The following is a 19,584-nucleotide window of genomic DNA, read 5'->3' on the forward strand; positions in this document are numbered from 1 at the left end:
TGTGTCTTGGGATCTTATTTGACATAGCTGCTGCAGAATCTTATCACTATCACCATATTTTTTTTTTCTGAAGAAGTGGTATTTCCAGTAAACTGCCCCAAAATAAAATAACATTTCAAACATTCAGCCAAAACCTTCTCCTTTCTTCCCAGTATTTCTCTTTGATAGATTTATTATCAAAAATCTAAAGAGTTTTGCTTTTGCTGTACATGAACTTCAAGGCATTAATCTCAATCATCTTCAAAAACATCGAGGTGGGCCCTTACCGCCAGCAGATATGGCACTGTGGGTTTTTATAAAGGGGGTTTGCAGACACACAGCAGGTCATCCAGATCCAGATCCTGTCCTTGATATACAACTTTTTTCCCTTCTTCTATTCTTTCCTTTTTATAGTGACTGGCGTTCCTTTCCTTTTATGATTTCAGTGGTTCGTTTGATCTTCAGGCTGAAAAAATACAACCATGTTAGCTCTTATAGACAGCTTCACTGATTGCCGTTTGATGCACGAGTTTTATTTAAATTTGGATGTTTCTGTTTTAAAGTATTATTTGGTTTAGCTCCAGGTTATCTTGGTTTTCATTTTGAATTTCATAGAACAAACGTGAATACATGCAAATCTTACTGGTTTGCATTTCTATCACCCAAAGCTTGTCGTTACACAAGATTTTTTGATCAAACTGTAGCATTCCAGGCTAGTAAAATTAATACTTGGTGGAATATCCTAATTTCTCAAGCTCAATCTTATCATGATTTTAGAAAAGCATTGAAAACCTATCTGTATGATAAATTCATTACTTAATTGTTTTAGTATTGTATTTATGATATGTATATATGGTGTATTTATATGATTCACGGATTGTCCAGCTTTTCTTGATGTAAACCGCCTAGAACTCATTGGTATGGCAGTATACAAAAATAAAGTTTATTATTATTATTATTATTATTACTAGTCTTATAGCCCGTTATATTAACAGGTGCTAGAATATATGTCTGTCTGTCTTTCTTTCTTTCTGTCTCTCTCCCTCCCACTGTCTGTCTTTCTTTCTGTCTCTCTCTTTCCTCGGCTGTCCACCAACACTCCTCGCCTGCTCCCCCTGTCCAGCAGCAGCCCTTCTCCCTTCGTTTTACCCCCCTTCTGTCCAGCAGCACCTCTTCCCTGCTCCCCCTGTACAGCAGTAGGCCTTTCTTCCTGTTTCCAAACCCCCTGTCCAGCAGCACCTCTTTCATGCTCTCCCTGTCCAGCAGCACCCCATACCTGCTCCCCCTGTCCAGCATCCGATTTCGCCACAGCTCAATTGCCTGCACACACCGACAGCCGCCTCAAGACGCCGCGGCCTGCACGTGCCGACAGCCGCTGCGCGCGCCTCAATCCAACAGCCGCCTCAAATCGCCCTGGTACTGGCCCGCTCCCGACTTTGCTGCCACCACCGCCATCCATGCTGGGCAGGAAGGTGGGCTCCATGAGAGGCCCGTGGGGCCGAAGCCGGTCAGCGAGGCTGGTGCTTGGGAGGAGGAGTCCTGGTGTCTTCTAGCATGCATACGCACTCTTGCCGGCTACGAACCTACAGATCAGGGATCACGGAACACGCCGGTAAGAGTGCGCATGCACGCTTAGGGTTTTATTATAGTAGATTGTACATAGCTCTGAATATACCCAAAGAGTGGTACATCAAATCGAAATTAAACTAAGCTCGCCTTAGGTCTTTAATAGTAATCTGATTCGAACCTAGGTGCATCATAGTACATAGAGAGTATTATTATAAAAAGCTGCCTAGATTTAGATGGCAAGAATGCACATACTGTAAATGTTGGTTTTTCTATTAATTAATTTATGGATGTAAATAACTATAAGCTCTATTCTGTAAAAATTGTGCCTAGATGCAAAGGTGTGTACTTTGTGGGTGAATTCGCATGGGCAGAGTTTGGGAGGAGTGTGGACAGGGCAACAAATTACACATGTGGATTATAAAATACTATATAACAATCTAGGTGTGCGCATGTTTATCGTCTGTATGACTAGTGTGACCATGCCAACATATAAGCACATTTTTGGCCTAGGCATACTTTTCTTTCTAGAATAGGATCCAATAGATGTGTTCTTGGTGCCTAAAAACAGGTACCCCTTTAGAGAATTACACTCAAAGGGTAATTCTATAACTGAGCACCTGTATTTGTGGCACATTTATGAATATAGATGTACAGAATGCTGTAATTTTTTCGGGTAAGTGTGCACTGATGCCAGTAAGTGGCAGCAAAGCAATTAAATGCTATTCTGTAAAAGCATGTGTATATCACATAGCACACAAATGCATGGGGCATTCACATGGACGGAGCACGGAAAGGGCATGGGTGGGGCTATATGTGCAAATGATAAACTAAAATATGTATGTAAAGTCACAGAGCACATAAATGCAAGGGAGTATTTGCAAAGGAAATATAGGGGTGAGGCTATGTGTACAACTTATAAGGGGCCACTGAAAAGTTAGCCCAACCAAAAAAAGAACGATAAGGAGCCAAGAAACTTACAAGTTATTCCGCACTTTTCTTGACACTTTTCATTTCATATCATTGAAATGAAAAGTGTCAAGAAAAGTGTGGAATAACTTGTAAATTTCATGGCTCTACATCATTCTCTTCTTGGTTGGGCTGAGAACTTTGTAGCTGCCCCTTGTATTGTGATGTCATAATGCCTCATTCCACCAATGCCTAAGCGCCAACTTCATCAGTGATGTCACAATGGCATGGTTTTCCTATACTTGTGCCCATTTACTAGCTGCATTTGCCTCACTGAAACAAAAAGTGTTAAGAAAAGTGTGGAATAACTGGTAAGCTTCATGGCTCCACATCATTCTCTTCTTGGGTGTTAGCAGTCCCTCTTATAAAATACTGTGAATTATATACACTCTTACCACATTTGTGTGACCACTGTTATTCCAGGTCTATGGCTGGTGTGACTGCAGGCACATAAATGTAAAGCTCATCAATGCTGGGTTATGCTGGTATTTTATAATGAAATTTGGAAGCCCAGAAGCTGTTATAGAAGAGACTCTTATCATACAGCATCAGGGCATCTAAAAGCAGGTATCCACTTATAGAACTGCACCTACAGGGCCAAACAGAACCATCAGGTAAATGAAGCAATAGGGCTGAGATATCCTTCTGGATTCCTGTGACTAAGGGGGCATGCTTGCGGGCAGGGCATGAGGAGGTCACACCACGCTTACCCCCAGATTCTATACTAATATATGACACCTGGATTTGTGCACACACCCAAGATATATGCACAAATTAATTAACAAGCCTCTATCAATAATTTGGGTGCTAACAACCAATTCTTGAAGTTAATTGGCACTCGTCAAAATCTGCACGTGCATCTGGCTGCATGTTGTTCACTGAGGCATGGCACCTAACTGTACTAGTATATAACTCAAAATGGGGTGTGCAGTGGCATAGCAAAGGTGAGCGGCGCCCAGGGCCCCTCCCCTGCACCCCTTCCCTGCTCCCCTGCCACACATGCTCAACCCTTCCCCGTACCTTTTTAACTTCGGTATGAGCAGCCACCAACTTACTGCCCCCTTTGTCGCTTTCTCTGACATCACTTCCCAGGTGCAGGTCCTGGAAGTGATGTCAGAGAGAGCAATAAAGCCGACATGGGCAGCAAATTGGTGGGGCAGATTGCCCCCCTCCCTCCCACGCCACCACCTTACTATGCCACTGTCTCCACCAAATTGATTTGTTGTCCGAAAAATCGGACTCACCGATTCAGTGACTAATCCTCCCACCATGAGACCTGACATACCTCCTAAAGTAGCAGCAACAGCGGCGGAGGCCGATTTTGAAGAGACAATGCACTGAACTGGCTGATTACGGTTTGCCCCGCCGGGGCCTTCTGCTGCAGCATCATCAATGATGTCACTGATGATGCCGTAGAGGGAAGCCCTGGCAGGGCAGGCCACAAGCAGCCTGTTCACAGCGCTGCTTCTTCAAGGTCGGCCACTGCCACCGTTGCTGCTGCTTTAGTGTGCCTGGAAGTATGTCAGGTCTCATGGTGGGAAGGGTCAGTGCTGCTGCAAAGGGGGATGGGAGGGAGGGATGGAAAACTACTGCACAGGAGGATGGGGTTGGAGAGGGCAAAGGTGGGTGGCATGGGTGAAAAGGCTATAAAATAAACCCGCCAGATGTTTGAAAAGAAATGCCTGTTTGGGCGGGAAAAGCAAATCAAATCAAAAGATCAATTCAAAAGGCCGAATCGAATTGAAAAATTGTTCCCTGAATTGAGCAGCCCTACTGCACACAAAAGCTGTGTCTAACGCTCAGTTCTTGTGCACAGGCACCTGGAACAGTTCCTCCCCTTTTCACCTCAGTACTCAGCACAAATTGGTATCACGCTTCAGTAACTCCAGTCCTTTTTCTTTTTAAAATTTTTTTAGCTCAGTATAGAATCCTTTGTAAAACTCAGTAGTTAATACTGCTTCTTTTCTTGTGGTCAGGATTTTTTCTACATTGCATCTCAGCAGAATAACTTGAGATATGAGAGACACCATGTTAAGAAAGACAGGCAATAACTTGGTAAACTCATCCTTATGAGTGCCTAATGCTTCATTATTGCAGTTGCTATTAATGATTGATGGTCAAAATTAAATTGAATAAAGTTTCAAATTAACAGGAAACAACCAAGGGGGGAGGGGATAGTGCAGTGGATGACTTCTGTCTGAAGAATTTCTAACGTACTAATTTGAGAATAATGGATAGCCTTATGAGAGGCAAATGACAACTTCAGCTTTCAAAATGCAAATGCATTCCTTGCCACAAACTGGTGCAGTACATTTATGCAAATTGGAAGAGTTAGGAATAGAAAGTGAAGTCACTGGATCTGGCCTTGTAGACGATTTGTAAATGTTTGAATAAAATGTAGAAAAAAGCATGAGCCTTCAAGAATAGGTTGACATCAAAATGGAATCCCTTCCCGCTTTTACAAAACCACGCAAGAGGTTTTTAGTGCTGGCTGGCACGCTAAATGCTCTGCGCTGCTTCAATGCTCATAGGACCTCTATGAGCATCTGGGCAGTGCAGAGCATTCAGCGTGCCAGCGGTGCTAGAGAATGACACGGGGACCGTTTACCGCAGTAAACCACGGGTCACCACAGTAAATCTGCAGGAATGGAGACATGTGCAACTGGTTTACCGCAGGAATGGGGACAAGACCTTTCACCGCCCCGCGGAAATGTAGATAAGACCTTTTACTGCCTCATGGGAGCAGTGAAAAGTCTTCCTCCTGTGGTAAAATAAATTGGTACTACAACAAGTTGATAATTAGAAGTTTTACCTATTAGGAGGAAAAGATCTCAGATTTTACCACATAGGGAACATGTATGTTTTCTCCCTATATATTTGTGGCATATGGTTTCTTTCATTGATCAAAAACCTCCTCTATTAAAGATTTAAATTTTTTATATCATAAATTTTATTTAATTTTTATCTTTTTATCTTTTTATAGTAGTGGAATGAAACTTATTCGTAACTAGATTTTAAAGTGAATTGAATGTGTGTATCACAAGTACCCAACCAAGAATAAAATTAATTTAACTCTGATAGGGTTCCCCCCCCCATAACATGAAGATATCATCAATAAAGAGATACCAACATAGAACTTTTTCTGCGAAGGGAGAATGTTGTACCCACTCTTTTTCAAAATTGCTCATATATAGGTTAGCAATGGAGGGTGCAAATGCTGCCCCCATCGCTACACCTGATATTTGCAAATAAAGTTCATTGTTGAACATAAAAAAATTTTCAGTGACGGCTAATCTGGTAATATTAGTCAAAAATTCAAAAGGAATCAGATGAGGCCTGGGAAGATTTTCTAATGTAGTAAATTTATCTGATCGACCTTTGTCATCTCATGAAATACAATTGTTAAATTGTGGTCTATCGTTTGTTCCATCAAAGAAATTTGATTTTTTTCAATTTAACATAGCCATTTTATTTATTGTTAAGTGTGTCTAATCGTATTTATATTTAGTGTGTTTCCTGATGAAGCCCCTTCTTTTGGGGCGAAACGGGGCCCGTAGATGATTGAACAGACAGTGAATTGTTGCTGTATGAGTGCTGTTTCCAGCCTTTAAGTTGTTGGAGTGACTTCAAGAGCACGTTGCACTTTAATAGCTTGTTAGCTTCTTGAGATAAGTGCTGTTTTTTTGCCAGTTTGATGTGGAATACTGTGGCAGCTTTAAGCATTTGCACTTTATCTCTATCTATGTGCAATTTTTTTCAGGCATAAAGTACTTTATTTTGAAGCACCTTCTATTGAAGCACTTTCGTTTAAAGCACGCAGCACTTTCACAAGATGTTTCAACATACACAAAGAGGCAGATAAGTAACTCTCTCTGCACTTTATAAAGTTTTTTAATAATTATAGTTACAAATAAGTTTCATTCCACTACTATAAAAAGATAAAAAGATAAAAATTAAATAAAATTTATGATATAAAAAAAAAAAAATTTAAATCTTTAATAGAGGAGGTTTTTGATCAATGAAAGAAACCATATGCCACAAATATATAGGGAGAAAACATACATGTTCCCTATGTGGTAAAATCTGAGATCTTTTCCTCCTAATAGGTAAAACTTCTAATTATCAACTTGTTGTAGTACTTGTTTTTGTCACTGTTGATATACATCTTCCACCATCCAGTTTTTGGTAAAATAAATTGGACCAGTGTCAGACTCGGCATCTTCTCCCCAGCTCCTCTTGCGCCTATTTTACCTTCAGGAGCCAGCCACGCCACGATGAAGACAGAAGGAACCTAAAACCAAAGCCTGAGACCAATGTGATTTGAAGAATAAAATTACCAGACAACAAAAAGAAAAAAAATAAATTTATTGTATTTTTTGTGATTAGAATATTTCAGATTTGAAATATGTATCCTGCTAGAGCTGGTATTAGACATAACTGGGGACCGCAAAATCCAGGCTGTTCTTCTTTAGCTTTCAGCTGGCTTAGGGCTCTCTCTCTCTGACCAGGAGGCAGTTGCCCTAGTTGCACTCCCCTAACATTATTCTTGCCATGTGTGACTAAAGTATTCTGTTAGCTTGATTTTTCTATGTAGCATTCTGTAGTAATTTGGTTTGTTCAGTTTTCACAATAGTGAAGGGGATATTTGTGAAAGGGAGGGGAGATGGGTTTTGTTGAACCTTGCTCTGTTTTATTTGTGTTTATAAAATGACAATTGTCAGAGGAGAAGCTTCTGCCCACACACAAGCGACTGCAGTGCGGCACAGGTAGGCTTCGCAGGCATCAGTTTCTTTTCTAAAGCACCGCAAAGGTAAGAGGGAAGGAGGGAGGGAGATAGATTTGGCCGGAGGGAGAGAAGGAACCGCGTGCGCAATCGGTGACTGCGCGCCTTTCCTCCCTTAAGTTTCTTTACACCGCAAAGATAAGGGGGAGGGAGGGAAATTCTCGGGCCACTGAAGGGTGGTGAGGTGGTGAGAGGGAAGGGTGGATGCTGCAGGGACGGGGAGGTGAAGGGGACGGCAGGTTTGGGGATGGGGCGGTCAAGGGGACGGTGGGGACGGGGTGGTGAAGGGGACAGTGTTCCGTTGACAGGGCAGTGACGGGGACAGATTTTATTCCCCGTGCTATTCTCTACTAAAAACCTCTTGTAAAAGGGAGGGTTTATTAGAACTGACATGGTCCGTGTAAGGAGAGGGTCTATTAAAAACATTAAATTAATAAACACACAATACATTATAAAATAGAGAATGTGTTATTAAAAGAAATATTATAAACCTAAAATTATTGTGATCAGTCATATTTTTCTTTCTATTAAAGATAGTGTCTATAGCAAATATGGGTTAGTAAAATAAAAGATAATGGCCTCCTTTTACTAAGTTGTGGTTCTACTGCAGCCCGAGGCACTAAATGCTCTGACGCTACTTCGTCAGAGCATTTAGCACTTTGAGCTTAGTAAAAAGGGGGGAATGTTCATAACATCAAATACTAAACCGCAGTAGATGTAGTGGCACAGTAGGGGGAGAGAGCGGTCTGCCCCAAGAGCATGCCTTCACTCCCCTTCCATACCTCTATCCTTTTGCTGGCGTGAGCAGAAAATCCAACCTGCTGCTTGCACTGGCATCGGCTCTCCCTCTGACATCACTTCCGGGTCCCGCACCTAGAAAGTGACATCAGAGGGAAAGCCAACACCAATGCAAGCAGCAAGTTGTGATGCTGCTTGCACCGGAGAAGTTAAAAGAGGTATGGGGTAGGGAAGGGGTGCGAACACACTGTGGGAAGGGGAAAGGAGTGAGGGGGGGTGGAAAAAAGGGCAGAGGAGGGGCGCCTCTCACTCTTGCTACGCCACGACTCAGGGCGCTAAATGCTACAACGCTGTTCCGACGCTCAAAGGAATTTTATGAACATCAGAGTGGTGTCAGAGCATTTAGCCCCCTGGGCCACGGTAGAAATCTCTAGTGCAGCTTAGTAAAAGAAGACCTAAATATACAAAGGATAAATGTTAAAGATATCAGTAACCCAGACTTCATTAATATCCATATTTGTATATTTATTAAAAATATATATATATTATTAATAGATAACTAAAAATGTATCAGTGGAAGCTGACTAAAATTAGTTACAAAATAAATACATTTTTAAATTTATTTAAAGGAAAAATAATTCTTAAATGCTACAACAAAACCCTTCCTAAGCCATGTAAAATGTATCCATACCTTAACTTCTAGGTTACTGTCCTAGTCTGTCAAAATGAATTCAATCAAGGAGCTCCTATAGGAAACTATATTAAGAAACATATGTTAAAAAACATATGTGAAAAAGCCTAACATGCAAAAGATGTATTGCCAGTGTAGTATAGTGACATATCTTATAAAGTACAAAAACAGTGAAAAAGATGACAATGAATATGAATTGAAATGATGGCATAAATGATTTCCAAATGTCTAACCTTCTCAGCTCACTGTTTAATTTAGGAATACTAATCAATATACAGTAAAACCTTGGTTTGCGAGCATAATTTGTTCCAGAGGCATGCTTGTAATCCAAAGCACTCGTATATTAAAGCAAATTTCCCCATAGGAAATAATGGAAACTCAGATGATTCGTTCCACAACCCAAAAACTTTAATACAAAATACAGTAACACCTTGGTTTACGAGCATAATTCGTTCCAAAAACATGCTTGTAATCCAAAACGCTCATATATCAAAGCGAATTTCCCCATAAGAAATAATGGAAGGAAAAAAATTCAAATGTTCACTTTTCTCTCCAACCAGAAAATATTGGGAGTATGCAAGGGAAAGGATAAAAGCTGAAAAGTTCTCAGTTGTGGCAGCCTCCATCGAAGGCTATACACTTAGTCCAGCAATTTCCATTTTTTCATTCTGTATTTTTCTGACAGAATGAAAAAAGTGGAAAATCAATAGACTAAACCCCTCTTCTATGAAACTGCGATAGTAGTTTTTAGCGCGGTGAGCAGCGCTGAATAGCCCATGCTGCTCCCGACGCTCATACAGTTCCTATGAATGTCGGGAACAGCGTGGGCCATTCATCACAGTTTAATAGAGGGGGGGGGGGGATAAGTGTATAGCCCTTGATGAAGACTTCCCCAACTTTGTTAGTGGGGCTGAGAATTTTTCAGTGGCTTAGTCAGACTCACTCTTGCTTGATGGTGGAGAAAATGTGTTCAGACTCAGAGTAGAGTTGATATGCTGCAACTTAGAAGTGAAAGTGCCCCTTTTTCTGTACATTTACACATTCAAATGTTGTCTAACTGTAAGCATACTGTTTAGAGATGTACCATTTTATATGTTTCAAAATTGCAATATATGGGTGAACATATGCATGTGCAGCTGTATACACAGTTACTCATTAAGGCATGCAAGATGGTTGTGCCGGGTGCACTTTGTACTTATGTATACATTTTTGAGATGTCAAACTTCTGGGTAAAAATAAACTGTGAAAAATGATGTGCTTCAAAGAGGTGTAAATTTATAACCTGGGTGTCACAAAGCCTAGTGTTAACCCCTAGCTCTGGACATCCTGGGTAAAGCAAGAGAGAGCTGTGTCCTGGAATCAGCAGGAGTCTATATAGAAGTTATTATTTTAGATTTATTAACGGCCTTTTTCACGATGAGATTACCCACAGTGGTTTAAAATTCAGTTAAGTATTTTTCCTAGATGACCAGGATGATAAAGGGGATGGAACTCCTCTCATATGAGGAAAGACTAAAATGGTTAGGGCTCTTCAGCTTGGAAAGGAGACAGCTGAGGGAAGATATGATTGAAGTCCACAAAATCCTGAGTGGAGCAGAATGGGTACAAATGGATAGATTTTCACTCCGTCAAAAATTACAAAGACTAGGGGAAATACTTTTAAAACCAATAGGAGGAAATTTTTTTCCCTCAGAGAATAGTTAAGCTCTGGAACGCATTGCCAGAGGTTGTGGTAAGAGCGGATAGCATAGCTGGTTTTAAGAAAGTTTGGACAATTTCCTGGAGGATAAGTCCATATTCTGTTATTGAGAAAGACATGAGGGAAGCCACTGCTTGCCCTGGATTGGTAGCATGGAATATTGCTACTCCTTGGGTTTTGGCCAGGTACTAGTGACCTGGATGGGGCACCATGAGAACGGGCTACTAACTTGATGGACCATTGGTCTGACCCAGAAAGGCTATTCATATGTTCAAGCAGGCTCACAATTAAGCATTGTACCTGGTCTAATGGAGGGTTAAGTGACTTGCCCAGGGTTGTAGGGAGCAGGCTGGGATTAAACTCACAACTCAAGGTACTGAGGCAGCAGCTCTAACCATTAGGCCACATCCTCCAAGCCTATAGGAGGAACTGGGAGGGTAGTCTCGTATATGCAAGGTTCTGTGGTAAAATATCTTTTTCCTGAACTCTGAAGGTCAGAAGGAAGTAATTTGCCCTGGAAGCAAGCCAACCATCTTGTTGGCTTCACTTACTGTGGGAAGTAGAACTTGGAATAAGGAAACACTCTGTTCCAAATAAGGGAAGTAAGAGAAAAGTGGCTACTTAATTCTGTAAGCTGATCTGAATGCTCTGACTTGGCTCTCACACCCTGATCTCCAGCCTCCCCACATACAGTTTGGAGGGATCCATGTAGAACAGTGGTCTCAAACTCAAACTCTTTGCAGGGCCACATTTTGGATTTGTAGATACTTGGAGGGCCGCAGAAAAAAATAGTTAATGTCTTATTAAAGAAATTACAATTTTGCATGAGGTAAAACTCTTTATAGTTTATAAATCTTCCCCCCCCCCCCCCCGAAGACCTGCATGTTCCCCCCCCCCTTCTTTGCAGCATCCTCTAGCTTCCCCCCTAGCCTCCTGGTCTTAGTTTCAGCTAATTACCGTAGTCTGCAGAGAGGATCACCAGTGCTGTAGCTGCCATCGGCCTCCGCAGCACGTTCCCTCTGCTATGGTCCCGTCCCTCCTCTGACATCAGGGGCAAAGGGAGCATGCTGCTGAGGACGACGGCAGCCTGCAAGGAGCGCTACAGCACCGGCAATCCTCTCTGCAGGCTGCAGTAATTATCTGAAGGTAAGAGCGGGAGGCCAGGACGGAAGCCGGAGGATGCTGCAAAGAGCGGGCAGCATAGTACAGACAGCACTAGTACAGACCACGGGCCGCAAAATAGTACCTGGCGGGCCGCACGTTTGAGACCACTGATGTAGAAGATTTGTTTTTTTTTTTTACCAAGCTTGCATGAATGGTGGACTAACCCAAATGAGTCTCTGAGCTCACCTGGAGTAGAGGTTCGCTTATATCTGAACAAAGGAATTAATTCCTCAGGAGAGACTGCTGCTGCCCTGAAGGGAAGGAGACCCTATACCAGCAAACTCAGCTAGAATCCAAAGGACCCTTCTTTTAATGCCCAGAAAGAGGTGGGTGAGAGAAGAGCAAGGAAGAGTCAACTCTTATTAGGAGAAGAGAATAATGTTGTTGTAAAACATTGCTGTATCTTCAGTGAAGGAGCTCTTACTATCTCAAATATTCATCCTACTACTACTATTCATCTTGATTATTGAGTGTTCCTGAAGTTTGATCCCTTTGGGTATTGTTAAATTTTGAGTTACAGTTAGTTGCCTGTGTGTGAAATGGACTCATATATCGAAATACACCCTGGAGAGCAGAGTGATACCCAAAGACCAGATGTGTTGTGAAGAGTAAGGCCTTCAAGATAACTCTTCCCCTCCCCCTTGGATTCATCATCTTATTGTTTATGTGGCTCCAAAAAACCCCCTCAGCCAGATATCCACTTGGAGGTCTCTCCGTAAGCAATTTTCATACTGCATGCACACTTTTGCTTTGAAAATCCAAAAAAATCCATCCAGAAGAAAGCAAACACATATGTTTTACCAATGCACACAGTTATAAACTTACCACTGTGGAGGGGTATAATCAAAAGGGTCGTCTAAGTCCATTTACATCCATCTCACATGTCGTCCAAAGTTAAAAAAAAGCCTAAGACACATTTTTGAAAGATACGTCCAACTAATTATACGTCCTGCCGATCTGATCATCCAAGCTGCTAAATCGTCCATCTTTATACCACATTTCCGTCCAAGTCCAAAACGCCTAGAAAAAACCCTGTTGGACGTGGGAGGGGTCTGAAAAGTGATGGACTGCACACCCAGACATGCCACCTAAATAGTGGGGTACCTTACAGGGCACTGCTGTGAACTTCACAAAAAGGGTGCCATGGCTTCTACTCCCTACAGCTCCCTTATAGGTTATGGTGAGCCCCCCGAACCACCTCCAGAATCCCCCTAGACCCACATATCTACCAACCCAATAGCCCTTATGGCTGCAGGAGCCACTTATATGCCAGTACAAAAGAGTTTAGGGGTGTATAGGGCAGTGCACATGTTTATGTATCAATGCAGTGATTACAGGGGCTTATGGGCATGGTCCTCCTCTCTATGGGTCCCTAATCCACCCCCAAGACGACTTAAGCTGCCTCTGGGCTGGACAACTAGGCTTTCCTATGCCAGACGGCCAGGTGATGATGGTCTGGAGGCTGAAATTTAAAGTTGTGAATAAAATTTTTATGTTGGTGGAGGGGGGTTGGTGATCACTGTGGTAGTGTGTGGGGGTCTGTGTTATGTGTTTTCTGTGTCTATCTGGTGAGTTTAGGTGGAATTTTGTGACTTAGACCATATTTTTCATGGTCTAAGTCACAACGTCCAAGTTCCGTCTAGGCTCTGTTGTTAAACTTTGGGTTATACATGCTGTACGACTAAGTCTAAGCCAGCCCACGTCCCGCCCAACTCCCGCCCTCGACACGCCTCCCAAAACGCCCTGTTTAGCTTTGGACGTTGAGCGGCACTATGAAGGCCTAGGTCGTTTAGAAATACGTCCCAAACCCGGTTTTATTATCGGCACTTGGCTGTTTTTGAGAAATGTTCGTCCAAGTGCCCCATAATGTTTTATTGAAGACTCAGTACAATAAGCTCCATTCTAGCAAGAAGCACCAAAGCCTACCTGTACTTCTGAGTGCAGAAGTCAAGCTCATACTGTTCTAGCTGTGGATTTTCTCCCCATAAGGAAATATAACCTTAAGTGTGAGGACTTTAGAAATGCCATGAACAATGTCAGCAAACACAGATTCATCTGTGACAGCGTTTAAGCACAGAATGTGCCAGAAAATGATCTATGGGTGATGATGGGAGGAAATAGTGCTCATGTTGTTATTCCACTGTAATTTTATACATTTGTTTCTTCCCAGCAGACTTAGCTATTTCCTCATCCCCGAACAATATAAACGAGTGGCTTTTAGCAGATTCTCCATGGCTGGAGGGCTGGTGTGATGCTGCTCATAGGTCTGCTGGATGGCTACAGTGGTGATAGTCAACTTTCCTCCCTTTCTGAGCCCGAGTGCATCATCTACACAGCACATGAAGGCCCAAATGGCTTCAATAGATGGAGATCTTAAACCAAATTTCCCATGTCATAGCACAGTGCTGTGGTCTTAGCCACCAAGCCACCTCCTCCCACTTGCATTAATCTGACTTCCCTTTCCTTCTCTCTTTCACTCTGATACACACTCTAGAATCCTTGCTCAGAAGAGTAGTAGTACTTTAATATATAACAGAAACTACATCAACTCTGCAAATGAAGGTAGGATTAATTTGTCCGCGTGGTAAAATTTCCAGGCTTGTATTATGTGGCATAAATTATCAAAAATTATATAAACCACCAGTAACCAAAATGATACTGTAAGGATTTTATAAATAGGGGAACAAGCCTCAGATTATGGAGCTACACCCATAACAGGTTTTCTCAAAGAGACAAGCCAAGTTGTTTTCTTGCTCCTACTTACATCACTGGCTTGAGCCCATCCTCCTTACCTTTTAAACTACAATACTTTCATTCATTCTTTTAATTCATTACTTATTGTTTTTTTAAATTAAGATTTTTTTGCTTCAAATTCAATTAATGTAGATCTTTTACTTCATACTAAATTAACTAATCAATCACCTAACAATTCATTTTGGAACACAGAACCGACAGAAAAAAGGACTTATCTTGGGAAAGTGCACTGGTGCTTTAAAGTGCTGCATTGAAAAGTGCAATTGTGCTGTAAACTTGTAGCTTCTTTAATTCATTTCTGATTGTAAAGCTTAAAGTGCATAACTCCTTCTCTAGAAAACCAAGGCCTTTGCTGGTATCTTTTAAACATCCGACGTGGAAAATAATATTAAATATTGAACTAGGCCAGTTACTGCGCAGACTTGCACGGTCTGTGTCTGTGTATGGCCGTTTGGAGGAGGATGGGCAGGGGAGGGCTTCAATGGCTGGGAGGGTGTAGATGGGCTGGAGTAAGTCTTAACAGAGATTTCGGCAGTTGGAACCCAAGCACAGTACAGGGTAAAGCTTTGGATTCTTGCCCAGAAATAGCTAAGAAGAAAAAATTAAAAAAAAAATAAAATTTAAATTGAATCAGGTTGGGCAGACTGGATGGACCATTCGGGTCTTTATCTGCCGTCATCTACTATGTTACTATGTTACTCCCCGCTGTTTCAGGGAAAATATCTCTAGCAACGCTAAGAAATAAAAACATACAAACATTAGTGTCTCCTCTAAACAGTGACTTTAAACTTAAACTTATTATACAGAATTTTCTTTTACCTTCTTTTTGGCTGCAAACATACTCCTGTCGGTTCTGAGCAAAGGGGGACGTTGTTTTTTTAAAGAGAACGACAATATGGTAGTATAAAGAAATGAAACAAAAAACAAAGGAAATAAGGTGATACTTATGGGGGGAAACTCTGGCCATGCAGATCTACTGAGTTTGGAACATATCGTGTTTGTACAATGCAATGTAAATACAATTTTTAAAAGAACTAAAATCTGAATTTAAAAATACAATTTACAATACAAATGTAAAAATATATGTTTACAGCAATGCTTGTTGGAGGGGAACCACAATCGGCTTCTAACAGTTTTAATAAAGGGTCAAAGGACTTGTGTTGACTACCATGATTTGAATGTGAAAGGTGTTCAATTTTTACTGTGCTGAAGAATCACGATATTGCGACCAAATCAAATTTTAAATAAACTTGAATTAGACCTAGAGGCTCAATGTGTTTCCTTCTTCTTCTGGACTAATGTGCAGAGATACCACATTTGTTATTTAAAAAAAAAAAAATCAGAAGGCTATTGGGAAACTTTAAATGTCTGGCCTTTTTGTTTTGCTCAGACAGGAACAAGAGTGGGAGGCTGAAGGCACAGAGCAGAAAAACATGGCTACAATCTTGGAGAGCATTTTCCTGAAGAGATCTCAACAGAAGAAAAAGACATCTCCCCTCAACTTTAAGAAGAGGCTGTTTATTCTGACTGAGAACAAACTCTCCTATTATGAGTATGACTTTGACCGTGGGGTGAGTTTAATAGGTTAGAAATATGGGCATATACAGTGAAAAGATGGTATCATAGTACTGGACTTTCCAGCATTAAGAGGCTAAAACACAAATCTTTTCAGTGCACAGGGCGTAGTAAAGCTGACCATCAACTTCTAGAAGTCTAACATGCCTCTAGAAAAAGCCAGGTGAGGTTCTGCCATCTTCTATACCAGAGTCCACAAATATTTTGGACTGAAGGTTATATTGGACCTTGCAGATCACTGAAAGGGCCAGAGAGTTTTCTGAGCTGTATGGTCCTCCCAACCCCCCCCCCCCCCCCCTACTAAAAAATAAAGTACTTCGTTCCACCACTTTCAGCAAACATGGTTAAGGTTATGGGACCATAGTTCAGGAACCTGCGGCATAAAAGGCAATGGTCCAGCATCTCCCCTATCATTTTTCATGCGATTGAGAATCTCCTCCCTCTCTCTTCCCTTTCTCCAGCTCATGGTCCAGTATCTCCCCTATGATCCCTCTTTCTTCCTTATGCTTTCTCCCATGCAGATTATCATCTCTCCCTATTTCCCCCATGGTCCTACATTTCCTCTGTCGCTTCAGCTGCCACAGCTGTACCCACTGGACTCATAGCAGCAACAACAATTAAATAAATCGTACCTCATTCTCCCAGAGATGCCATCACACTCATTTGAGAGCTTTCTTATTCTCACACTCTTTGAGCCCTATTTTTCACTCTTTAGAACTTCAGTACCAGTGCACGGATCTTTGATCACTGCCTTCCTGAGAGGCAAGCCTTAGAGAAGTAAACCAAGTGGCCAGTGGCGTAGCGAGGGTAGGAGACGCCCAGAGCGGTGGCACCTCCTTCCCCCCCCGCATCCTCCTCTCACCAGCATTATTCAATACAAGGCTTGATAGTCAGTGGTGTGCCCATTCATACTCTGATGGTTTGCCCTTGGCATTTCTGCACTCCCTGGATTAGGGTTACCATATGGCTCCAGAAAAAACAGGATGGATTGGAAGTAAGAAGGAGAGATAGAGACATCTGGGTTTTACTTCCATTGAAAGCAATGGAAGTAAAACCCAGATGTCTCAATTTGTCCTCCATTTTTGGAGCCATATGGTAACCCTACCCTAGAGCCTTCCCTGCACTCTGCCATGTTTTGTCCCCTCTGATTCAACTTCCTGTTTCTGGCAGATCGCATGAAAGGATCCAGGTCATGTGAGGTAGGATTTCTGAAATTGCTGCCACTGCTACAAGCCCATTGGGATGCACACTCAGTAGAGGAGTTAAAATTTGAATGGGCTAGGATCCATTTTATACTAGGAGCATCAAACAAGTTGGAGGAATGGGATGATTGTGGCCCAAACACCAGAGTTTGGGACTCCCCGTTCTATATTGAGGGAGTGGGCAAAGCCAGCCTAACCATTAGGCAGATTAGCTAGACCTCAAAGCTAAGAACCTAACACTTGCAGCAGTTTTTCAGGATTTTCCCAATGAATATGCATGAAATCTATTTGCATGCCCTGGCTCCATTGTATACAAATATATTTTATGCATGTTCATTGTGGATATCCTGAGAACCAGATTTGGCAAGAGCTGAGGTTGGATTCCTCCATGCTAGGCATGCTGCAAAATGCACTAGACCTATACTGGAGGGAAATGCCACTCAGAGCATCAACTCATTTCTCATGTTGAGAGGAGAGAGAGAGAAACTTCTCACAGATGTTAGGAAATTCTTTTTCATGTAGAGGATGGTTGATGCCTGGAATGTACTCCTGAGAAAGATAGTGGTGATGAAAACAGTCATAGAATTCAAAAAAGTGTGAGATGAACACAGAGGATCTCTAATTAGAAAATTAATGATATAAATTGAAGAACTAAGGCTGGTACTTGGCACACTTACATGGTCTGTGCCCCATATATGGGAATTCAGTTTAGGATGGACTGGGGAGGGCTTAAACGGGAACTCCAGTAATTTGGAACATGAGGACAGTGCTGGGCAGACTTTTACAGTCTGAATCCCGTAAATGACCAGATGGAGTGAGTATCAACAGCAACTCCAATAGTTGGAACCTATGGATAGTACTGAGCGTATTTCTACGGTCTATGGCCCAGAAATGCCAAAGAAAAAAGACAGGGGAGATATGATACAGATGTTTAAATACTTGAAAGGTATTAATATAGAACCAAATCTTTTCCAGAGAAGAGAAAATGGTAAAACTAGAGGGCATAATTTGAGGTTGCGGGGAAGAAAACTCAGGAGCAATGTTAGGAAATTCTTTTTAACGGAGAGGGTGGTAGATGCCTGGAATGCCCTCCTGAGGGAAATGGTGGAGAGGAAAACAGTGATGGAATTCAAAAAAGCATGGGATAAACATAGAGGATCTCTAATTAGAAAATGAAGAATGTAAATTAATGAGCTAAGGTCGGTTTTGGACTCCTAACAGACCTGCCCTTCTAAAAAAGGATTTTACTCCCATGTCCACATAAGAACATAAGAATAGCCATAGAGGGTCAGAATAATGGTCCATCTAGACCTGTTTCCAACAGTGGCCAATCCAGATCACAAGTACCTGGCAGAAACCAAAATAGCAGCAACATTCTAAACTATCAATCCCAGGACAAGCAGTGGCTTCTGCCATGTCTGGCTCAATAGGAGGCTATGGACGTTTCCTCCAGAAACTTGTTCAAACATTTTTTAAACCCAGTTATGCTAACTGCTGTTCAACATCCTCTGGCAATGAGTTCTAGAGAGTAACTACTCACTGAGTGAAAAAATATTTCCTCCTATTTGTTTTAAAGGCATTTCTATAAAACTTCATTGGGTCTCTATCCAAATCTGAGAGAAATTAAATCAATAATATCCCCTTCACAATGTACATGCCAGCCCCTTAATCTTGGGATTTGCTAGTTCATGTATAGCAAGATGGCATAGTAACATGGAGGGGCATTTTCAATAGGGTGTCTGAGTTTGGATGTCCAAAAATCCAATAGAGAAAATGAACATTTTCAAATCAGCAAAAGCCTTAACTTTTTGTTTTGAAAATGACCATTTTCTAGACGTTTTTGAGTTTAGCATGCCTATTTTTTAGGACCATTCTTGAAAACAAAATGTCCAAAAGAAAACCGCACACAAACACGCCATTGGGATGTAGAAGCAGTCCGCATTTTATCAGAGTAGCCACAGAGACATTTCAGCAGAGCAGAGGGGCACTCTAGGGTATACTGCAAAGAATGTCATATTAGAAAGTTCCAGGCACACATCTTATCATAACCCATCTCTATGTATGTACTGAAAGTTTTGGGTGGGTTTTAGAGGGCTCACCATATAATATAAGCAGGTTATGGTGAGATATGTGCCTGGGACTTTTTAATGTGATGTTAACTGTAGTACCCCTTAGAATGCCTCTCTTCTCTGCTGAGATGTGGCTGTGTGCCTATCTGAAGCTGTCATACAGGCTGAAATGTACTATTTCTTTCACGCCTTAATCCCTACAGCAGTCATCTGGTCAGTTTGAGCACGATTATCCCTGCAAATTGTCCAAGTCCTAAGTCGCCCAAAACATGCCTTAGAAGTTAGACAAACAGGAGACAACCAGCCTAGAAAAACATTTAAGATATGAGTTTTGAAAATAGTGATTTGGATGTTTTAGCAAGAAAAAAGTCCAAAGGCCACTTATTCTATTTTTG

General features: G+C 41.7%; 1 protein-coding gene across 1 annotated transcript in view; it reads left to right on the forward strand.

The window, feature by feature from the left end:
• The window catches only part of BTK (Bruton tyrosine kinase), a 103,350-nt gene that overhangs the window by 13,223 nt on the left and 70,543 nt on the right, over positions 1–19,584 (forward strand). Inside the window, exon 2 of the mRNA XM_033943900.1 lies at positions 15,734–15,914. Coding sequence (XP_033799791.1) covers positions 15,777–15,914 — 138 coding nt within the window. The 5' untranslated portion in view covers positions 15,734–15,776. The remainder of the gene's footprint in view (positions 1–15,733; positions 15,915–19,584) is intronic.

Source organism: Geotrypetes seraphini, chromosome 5 (genome assembly GCF_902459505.1).
Source record: "Geotrypetes seraphini chromosome 5, aGeoSer1.1, whole genome shotgun sequence".
NCBI lineage: Eukaryota > Metazoa > Chordata > Amphibia > Gymnophiona > Dermophiidae > Geotrypetes > Geotrypetes seraphini.